This window comes from Leptosomus discolor, unplaced genomic scaffold (assembly GCF_034619465.1).
Source record: "Leptosomus discolor isolate bLepDis1 unplaced genomic scaffold, bLepDis1.hap2 HAP2_SCAFFOLD_117, whole genome shotgun sequence".
Classification (NCBI taxonomy): domain Eukaryota; kingdom Metazoa; phylum Chordata; class Aves; order Leptosomiformes; family Leptosomidae; genus Leptosomus; species Leptosomus discolor.
In genome coordinates this window covers 162,767-172,133 of record NW_028237902.1, presented here as the reverse complement: position 1 = coordinate 172,133, position 9,367 = coordinate 162,767, and the positions used below count along the sequence as shown (strand labels likewise).

The 9,367-nt window shown below is 61.9% G+C and overlaps 1 protein-coding gene across 1 annotated transcript in view; it reads left to right on the top strand.

Moving 5' to 3' along the window:
* Window positions 1-721: 721 nt before the first annotated feature.
* Window positions 722-9,367, top strand: part of LOC147412463 (zinc finger protein 692-like) — a 14,818-nt gene continuing 6,172 nt past the window's right edge. Inside the window, 12 exon segments of the mRNA XM_086481355.1 lie at window positions 722-909; window positions 1,013-1,044; window positions 1,483-1,908; window positions 2,586-2,625; window positions 2,805-2,854; window positions 2,857-2,938; window positions 3,977-4,117; window positions 6,384-6,440; window positions 6,656-6,705; window positions 6,708-6,739; window positions 7,429-7,543; window positions 8,488-8,587. Of these exon segments, the coding sequence (XP_086337481.1) occupies window positions 722-909; window positions 1,013-1,044; window positions 1,483-1,908; window positions 2,586-2,625; window positions 2,805-2,854; window positions 2,857-2,938; window positions 3,977-4,117; window positions 6,384-6,440; window positions 6,656-6,705; window positions 6,708-6,739; window positions 7,429-7,543; window positions 8,488-8,587 (1,313 nt within the window).

Below are 9,367 nucleotides of genomic sequence, written 5' to 3'. Positions count from 1 at the left end.
CTGTCACCCCCCCCATGTCCCCTGTCACCCCCCCCCATGGCACAGAGCCACCCCTGTGCCCCCCCCCATGGCACAGAGCCACCCCTGTCACCCCCCCCATGTCCCCTGTCACCCCCCCATGGAGCTGGGCCACTCCCATGACCCCCCCCTGACTCCCCCCATGGAGCTAAGCCACCCCTGTGTCCCCCACTTCCATGTCCCTGTGTCCCCCTTGACACCCCCCCCCCCCCCAGGCTGTCCCTATGGAGCTTGGCCGTCCCCATGTATCTGTCCCCCATGTCCCTGTGTCCCCCCCAGACCCCCCCCATAGAGCTGGACCATCTCCGTGTCCCCACCTGACACCTCCAGACCCCCCCGTGGAACTGAGCCCACCTCCACGTCCCCACCTGACCCCCCCCCATGGAGCTGGCCATCCACCCCTCCCCCTCCCCTGTCCCCATGTCCCATCTCCCCCTCCCCTGACCACCCCGCCGTGCCCCCCCAGACCCCCTCATGGAGCTGGGCCATCTCCATGTCCCCACCAGACCCCCCCGCAGACCCCCCCATGGAGCTGGGCCGCCTCCGTGTCCCCACCCCACGCCCCCCCAGACCCCCCCATGGAGCTGGGCCGCCTCCGTGTCCCCACCTCACGCCCCCCCCCCCCATGGAGCTGGGCCATCTCCCCCTCCCCTGACCACCCCGCCGTGCCCCCCCCCCCCCCCCGCCCCCCCAGCCCCCCGCCATGGAGCCGCTCCGGCCCACCCGCCAGCGAGCCCCCGACTGCATCCGACGCAGAAAACGCCGGGAACTGGACGCCCGGCGCAGCAAGTGCCGCATCCGCATTGGGGGGCACCTGGAGCGCTGGTGTCGCCTCAAGGACGAGCTCGGCTTCGCCCTACACTCCCAGTTGGCCCAGTTCCTCCTCGACAGGTCGGCGCTGGGGCCTTAAAACCCACCCCCTCCCCCTCCCCCCCCCCCACCTTGGGATGGGGAAGACCCCCCCCAAGGCTGACGCTCCCTCTTCCCGCCGCAGGTACAGCTCCCACGTCTGCGCCTGGAGCCCAGGTAGGTGCCTCCCCTCCCCACTCCACGCTGATTTTGGGGATCCAAAAGAGGGTTTTTTTTGGGGGGGGGGGGGGGGAAGGCGGGATTCCCGCGGCGCTGAGCGCTTGGGGGCGGGGAGATGCTCGCCCACCGAGCAGGAGGCGGATCGCGCCCTGGGTTGGGCCGCGTTGTTGGCATCCCCCAGTTTTTTTGGGGAGCTATTTGACCTTTTTTTGGGGGGGGGGGGGTTGCTTATTAAAAAAAAAAAAAAATAGAGGGGGGGCTCAATACGGTGGGAACATCAGAGCCTGCGTTGGGATGGTGGGGAAGGCGGAGGGACACCCCTTGGAGGACACCCGCCCTAGACCGGAGAACGCCCCCAAAAAAGCCAACGTTTGGGAGCGGTTTTCCACCCATTTCTCCGTTTTTTTTGGGGGTTTTTTTTTGCGCCTTCGCCAGGCGAGCCCGAGCCCAGCCTCCTCCCCGCCGACGCCCTGCAGCGCCTGGTCGCCCTCTCCCACGGTCACGGCCAAGAGTGCGGTTTCGTCCCCGACGTGAAGCCCCCGGCGCCGGGCGGCGCGTCCCAGCTGGTGTGGGAGTGCGTGGCCGGGCACAGCTTCTCCTGGGGCGTCCCCGGGGCGGCGGAGGACCGCGCCCCCGCCGCCGCCGGCCACCGCGGAGGGGAGCAAGGCGGGGACTCGGGGTGCAGCCCGCCGCCGGCCGCCGGCCGCCGGCGCTCGCTGCGGCGAGCGGGACTGGCCGCCGAGCCCGGCTCTGGGAAGGGCGAAGCTCAACCGGAGGAAGCAGCTCAGTCACCCGTCGGGGACGGGGACCAGAGGGAAGAGCCGGGAGCCGGGAGCGATGGTGGTGACGACGGCGGCGCAGGTGAGCTCCTCCGTGTCCCCTTCTCCACCCTCGTTTCCCCGTTGGCCTCTTGGATCCCTGTCTTCAGCCCTTCTCCCCGTCCCAGGGGCGCATCGACCACCTTCCCACCGGGAGGAGATGTTCCCCACCCACCACCCCCGACCCTGTTGCCTCCCTCTTGCACCGTCACGTAGAACCAATCCCTGGGGATTTGCTGGAGGAAGGGGTAGAGGAGTCTTCCCCCCCCCCCCCCCAGCTCGTTCCTACCACAAACCAAGCCCCTGTCTGCCCCATCCTTCCCTGGAAAAGCAGAGCTGGGGGACCTGGGTACGGACGGGCAGACGACCTCGCCGATCCCGTGCAGACGCAGCTCTCGGCGGTTTCCGCGAGCCAGGGCTGAGGACTTGGGAGAAAAAATCAAATCTCCTTTTTTTCCCCCCCCCCCTTGCTGCGGTGCCCCGTAGCAGCTACCTGAGAAGAGACTCTCTTCCAGTAGAGCGTTTGGGAGTAACTTGCCCCTCCGTTCCTCTGCTCAGCGGGGTGGCACCGCGCGGGTCCTCCCCAACACCCTCAGCTTCCCAACCCGGCTGCCCGATCCGTTCCTCACCTTCCTCCTCCTCCCTCCTCTGCCTCTCCCAACATCCCCGGCGCGACCAGCCCCGCGTCCACTTACCGCGACTCCTGTCGTCTCCTTGCAGCTCCGACGGAGACGGGGACCAGGGCGAAAGACGACGGGAGGTGAGCGAGCGGGGGCAGGCGGGAGGCTTCCCCCCCCAGGGTAGAACCAGGGCTCTCCGGAGCTGAAGGTCGAGGTTGGACCCATCCGTCTCATCCCTTGGGTTCTCCCAACGGGCAGCCGACGTTCTAACGAAGACCCTTCCGTGATTAAAACCCGCCGATCGTTGCGTTCCCCGCAGCGCCCTCGCCCCGGAGGAGAAAGCGGAGCCGGGGGCCGAGCCCCGAGAAGAAGGGGAGAAGAGGAGGACGAGGACTTTGCCGAGGACGATGACCTCGCCTACACCGACGACCTGCGCGATGAGAACTACCACCCGCCTGTGAGAGGTGAGGAGCGCCGAGAGCTGCTGGGGAGGAGCCGGGTGACGCCGTCGCGCCATCCAGACGGGCGTTGCGCTGGGAGGGTTTCGGACGTGACATCGCCGCCACCCTCGTCGTCTCGCTCCAGCTGACCTAGCAGAGATGGGAGGAGATGGGGAGGGTGTCCTTCCGTCCCTGAAATGAAGTCCTTCTGTCCCTCAAAAGTCCCTCTAGCGCTTAAATAAGGTCCCTCAAAAATCAGCCTTTCGAGGAGGCACCTTCTTTCGCTGTATCGCTGCCTGGGTGAGGGTCTTTGCCGCGTCCAACCAATGTCCAGCCGCGTCCAACCAATGTCCTACTGCGTCCAGCTGCGTCCAATGTCCTACCGTGTCCAACCGGTGTCTTACCACGTCCAAACCAATGTCTTACCACGTCCAACCGGTGTCTTACCGTGTCCAGCTCTGTCCAACCAATGTCCTACTGCATCCAGCTGTGTTCAATGTCCTGCCACATCCAACCAATGTCCAACCAACGTCCTACCGTGTCCAACCAAGGTCTTACCATGTCCAGCCGTGTCCAACCAGTGTCCTGCTGTGTCCAACCAGTGTCCTACCACATCCAGCCACGTCCAACCAATGTCCTACTGTGTCCAACCAATGTCCTATCGTGTCCAGCTGTGTCAACCAATGTCTTACCATGTCCAGCCGTGTCCAACCAATGTCCTACTCCACCCAATGTCCTACCACGTCCACCCCAATGTCCTAACACGTCCAGCCGTGTCCAACCAATGTCCTACCGTGTCCAACCAATGTCCTACCGTGTCCTACCGTGTCCGTCCAATGTCCTACACGTCCAGCTGCGTCCAATGTCCTGCCACATCCAACCAACGTCCTACTGCGTCCGTCCAATGTCCAACCAACGTCCTACCGCGTCAACCACTGCCCTACCGTGTCCGTCCGAAGTCCTACCACGTCCAGCCGTGCCCAGCCAACGTCCAACCACCGCCCTACCCCCTCCAACCATCTAAAACCCTCTTGCCCATCCCATGCCTGCTCTCCTCCCGCAGCGACTCCGAGCCGCAGCGACGACAAAGCCAGCCCAAAGCCCCTAAGAAACCCGTGAAGGAGGAGCCGCCCCCGAACGAGCCGGGCCCGACCCGCTCCAGCCCCTCGGAGGAGAAGAGTGGACGAGGCGGGTGAGTCACGACGGCCACGTCGGGGCCTGTCTCGTCCATCCGTGGCCACCGAACGAGCGCCCTGGGCCGGGGGTGGTGGGGGGGGGTGGGGCGGCGTGTGGGAGACGACGCTGCTTTCTGCTGAGCAACCAGAGGGAAACCCTCCGCCCCAAGGAGGAGACCTTCGAGCCCTGAGCTCTGGGCAGGGCCGGAGCCGGATTAACGCCCCCCCCCAAATTCTCCTCGCGGTGCCGCCGTCCGCCGGGCAGAGCTGCGTCGCGGGGTCCCGTTGGGTGTTGGCGCTGGGGGAGCTGGGGGAGGGGGGGGGGGGGGGGGTTCTGGCACATGGATCTCGCCACGGGGAGGCTTGAGGAGCTCGTGGAGCTGCTCGGGTGACCAGGGAGCAAGGGCGTTCGGCTCGGGCGGGGGTCGCAGCCCACCGCGGTGGGCGTTGAAGCCCCGTCTGTCGCGTCTCTAAAGCCTCCGAGGAGCCCGGAGGGTTGCGGCAGGACGGGAATCCGTACATTCCGCCTCCCCGCCCTTGCGTAAGCACGGCGCCTCCTGCCTCAAAATTCGCTTTTCTGCCCTAAATAAGCTCAAAAACCCATCGTTACTTGCCGGGTCTTTGCGCCAGTTAAGTAGGGGTCGGTCTCGGTGCTGAAACAAGAGGACGGTCCGTGCGCTGCTTCGTGGCTCCGCCGCCCGCGGGAGACGACGTCGCCTCGCTGGATTTTCTTACACTTTTTAATGCGACGAGGGGGGGGGGGTGTGTGTTTAAAACCCCGATTTTTTTTTTTTTTTTTTTGGGGGGGGGTGGGGTGGGGGAGGGAGTCGGAGTCGGCCCGAGCGACCACGTATCGGCGCCTCGTCGCACAGGACCGGCGGCGAAACGCTCGCCCCCGCAGCTCGCCACGTAAGTGCCGCGCGGCCCCGCGGGGGCTTTTCGTCGCTCGGCGTGGCGTCGCCGCGGCTCGTCGGCGCTCAACACCCCCCCGTCTCCCCCCGCAGCTCTGAGACGCGCCCCCCCCCCCCCCTTTCCCCCTCGCTGGGAGACGAAACGCCCTCCCGGAGCTCCAGGAAAGGAAAAAAACCCACAAGGGTAAATCTGGCGTTTGCTTTTCTCCTCTCCCTGGTGTCCTGGTTTGGGCTAAATCAGGACGAATTCTGCTTTAGGGCTTTAACTTTTCGGTTGAGCCTCCCCCCACCAACGGCATTTTCTGAAACCGTTTGGGAAACTAAACCACCGGGGGGACACCGGGCTCCCCGGTGCTGCTGGAGGGTGGAAGGGGTTGGGTTAGGTCTGGGTAGCCCTCGGTCAGGCCAGAAGCGAATTCGATAGGGACTTTTTTCCCCACGCCCCTCTGGCATTTTTTGGGGGGGGGGGGGGTGTGTGTTCCTGCACGCTTGCCGCTCCAAATCCTGGTGCTCAGCCGCTCCAAAGTACCGAAAGATGCACGTGGGGATGGGCAGAAGTGGCCGATGGTTGACTTTCCCGGCAGCTCCGGTCTCGGAGCTTCTGACGCCCTCTCCGGAGCCCTGCCTACGCTTCAGGGCAGCGCTGCCCGTCGTCAGGCTGAGCTTGGCTCCAGAAATCATGGCTGCGAGCGCTGGATTCATTTTTTTGTTTGGGTTTTTTTTTTTTTTTTTTTTTTCCCCCGCCTCTTTTGTCGTAGAAATGGGGAAAATGGAGATAAAAGACTATTTTAGGAGCCAAAGTGAGACTCTCCGGGCTTCGGCGCGTCCATCCTCTTCCCGCTTCCCAAAGGTAAGGCCGCCCTAAAGGGGATGTTGAAGAGATTGTGGACAAAGATGCCCAGCCCTTGCTTTTTTTCCCCCCCCCCCCCCAGTGCTGAGGCCGTGGCCTGGCATCGCCGTCTGTTAAACAATCCCTCCGTTGCCCCTCCCCGCCTGTCGGTGGTTTTTCAAACGCCTCTTTCTTTGATTTCAGGCCGCCAGCCAGAAATCGCTGCCGTTCCCACGGAGCTGCGGATGAATTTACAGATCAAACGAGGCCGGCGTGAGGTCGACAGCTACCTTCAAGTCCCGCGAACCAAAAACCCATGTCAAAAGGCTTTTTGCAATGAGTAATAAAGAATCTGTTCCCGTTTTGTAACGTCTGAAAGGTGCATTTGTTAACGTCGCTTCCCGCCCCGGGGTGGGGAGAAAGGCCGACTCCCCGAAAAACGGAAGAAATACGAGAGGAACGGTGGCCCAGAGGGTGTTTCGGCGTGGGTTTTGCTGCGGGGGGCCGGCGAGCTCCGCTCACGACGTGTCTTTCCCGTTGCAGCGGCAAGAGGCGAGCGCGGGCGCGCGACGAGGACGTGGCCCAGATCGGCCCAAGAGGATCAGGTACCCGGCGCCCCTCGGGGAGAAGGTGGGATGCGCCCCCCCCGGGGGAACCTCCCGAAGGCCTTGACCTGCCTCAACGAAGCTTTCGGTGGGCGGGCAAGAGGGGAGATGGGGGAAGAAGGAGGCAGGGGGGGGTTGCCCAATCCACCGCTCGTTCGGCGCTGGGTCCTCCCCGACGATGGTTGGATTTTTTCCCCCCCCCCCCCCCACCCGCAGGAAGGCGGCGAAGCGCGAGATCCTCCTGTGCGACTTCGAAGGCTGCGCAAGATCTTCTCCAACCGCCAGTACCTGAACGTGAGGGCTGGGGGACAACCTGCAAACTCTCCCCTCGCGCCCCGGGGAGGTGCGGCCGAGCTCGGCCCGAGCGTCTCTTGCGCTCCCAGGCTCTTCTGGGGCCACCAGGAGCTTTGGTGACCCCCCAGACGGGTCACGTGTGGCCTGTCCAAGCTCCATTTTGGGCCTCTTGGCTCTCATTCTAGAGCTGGTGTTGGCAACGTTGAGTTGCCCGTGGCTTTTGGAAGCTGATGAGATACAGGACTTGGTGACCCACCAGACGGGTCACGTGTGGCCTGTCCAAGCTCCCATTTTGGGCCTCTTGGCTCTCATTCTAGAGCTGGTGTTGGGCAACGTTGAGTTGCCCGTGGCTTTTGGAAGCTGGATGAGATACAGGACTTGGTGACCCACCAGATGGGTTGGATTTGGCCTGTCCAAGCTCCATTTTGGGCCTCTTGGCTCTCATCCTAGAGCTGGCGTTGGGCAACGTTGAGTTGCCCGTGGCCTTTGGAAGCTGGATGAGATACAGGACTTGGTGGCTCTGCGTGTTCAGCAGCAGCTCGGCGCGTCCGAGGTCACTTGGAGTCCCACCACAGGCTTCAGGGAGCAAAATGGGGGGAGGAGGGCATCACTGGAAGGTGCCCTTGGGCTTCCTCCTCTTCTTCCTCCCCTTTTTTTCATTTCTTCTTCTTTCCTCCCCAAAACGGCAGCACCACAAGAAGTACCAGCACGTCCACCAGAAGACCTTCACCTGCTCGGAGCCCAGCTGCGGCAAGTCCTTCAACTTCAAGAAGCACCTCAAGGAGCACGAGAAACTGCACAGCGGTGAGTCGGCCGCCGCGGCGGCGGGGGGGTGTCTGCCCCTCCCGGCACCTCCCCTCCACCTCTGCGGGGCTACAGCCGACCCTACCCACGTCCTCCCCCTTCCTCGCATCCTGGGAGACTTCCCGCGAGATCTGCTCCCGCCCGCTCCTTATCACCTCCCTTTCGGCGCTGGGCAAGCATCCCGCCTCCTAAAACGCACCCTGAAAGCCCCCCGACTCCTCCTCCGGGCTGCCCCAAGCCCCCATCTTTCTTTTTTCTTTTTTCCTCTCTTTCTTCTGCCCCAAGCCCCCCATCTTTCTTTTTTTCTTCTTTTTTCTTTCTTTCTTCTGCCCCAAGACCTAATCTTTCTTTTTTCCTCTCTTTCTTCTGCCCCAAGCCCCTAATCTTTCTTTTTTTTTTTGTTCTTTCTTCTGCCCAAGACCCTGATCTTTCTTTTTTCTTTCTCTCTTTCTACTGCCCAAGCCCCTCATCTTTCTTTTTTTCTTCTTTTTTCTTTCTTTCTTCTGCCCCAAGACCCTAATCTTTCTTTTTCCTCTCTTTCTTCTGCCCCAAGCCCTAATCTTTCTTTTTTTTCTTTTTTTCCCTCTTTCTTCTGCCCCAAGACCCTAATCTTTCTTTTTTTTTGTTCTTTTTTCTGCCCCAAGACCCTGATCTTTCTTTTTTCTTCTTTTTTCTTTCTTTCTTCTGCCCCAAGACCCTAATCTTTCTTTTTTTTTGTTCTTTCTTCTGCCCCAAGCCCCTGATCTTTCTTTTTTTTTTTCTTTCTACTGCCCCAATCCCCTAATCTTTCTTTTTTTCTCTTCTTCTGCCCAAGCCCTCATCTTTCTTTTTATCTTTCTTTGTTCTGCCCCAAGCCCCTAATTTTTCTTTTTTTTCTTTCTTTCTTCTGCCCCAAGCCCCTGATCTTTCTTTTTTTCTCTCACTCTCTTTCTTCTGCCCCACAGACAAGCGGGACTACATCTGCGAGTTCTGCGCCCGGTCCTTTCGCACCAGCAGCAACCTGATCATCCACCGGCGCATCCACACGGGGGAGAAGCCCCTCCAGTAAGTCCCAGTCGTCCCAGCCACGCGACCGCTGGACGCCCCCCGCGCGGGCAGCGGGCGTTTCCTTCCGAGCCCCGTTTCGCTTCCCGCTGCGGGGTCCCCGAGTTCCCCGCCGGGGGGGCGGGGGGGAGAGCACGGGGGTTCTTTTTCGCTTGGCCTGAAGGTTTCGGACCCCCCCCCCCCCCCCCCCGCCGCCCCCCCCCCCCCCTCCGCCGGGGGGGCGCTGGCTGCGCTCCGAGCCGGCAGCTTCGGGCTGGGGTTGGTTTGAAGGAGCTTAATAAGCTGGGACGGAACGAGGGCGATGGCTTAACGAAGGGGATCCCTTAACGAAGGGGATCCCTTAACGAGGGTGATGGCTTAACGAAGGGGATCCCTTAACGAAGGGGATCCCTTAACAAGGGCGATGGCTTAGCGAAGGGGATCCCTTAACGAAGGGGATCCCTTAACGAAGGGGATCCCTTAACGAGGGCGATGGCTTAACGAAGGGGATCCCTTAACGAAGGGGATCCCTTAACGAAGGGGATCCCTTAACGAAGGGGATTCCTTAACGAGGGCGATGGCTTAACGAAGGGGATCCCTTACGAAGGGGATCCCTTAATGAGGGCGATGGCTTAACAAAGGGGACCCCTTAATGAGGGTGACCCCTTAAGGAGGGCGATCCCTTAACGAGGGCGATCCCTTAACAAAGGTGATCCCTTAAGGAGGGCGATCCCTTAAGGAGGGCGATCCCTTAAGGAGGGCGATCCCTTAACAAAGGTGATCCCTTAACGAGGGTGACGA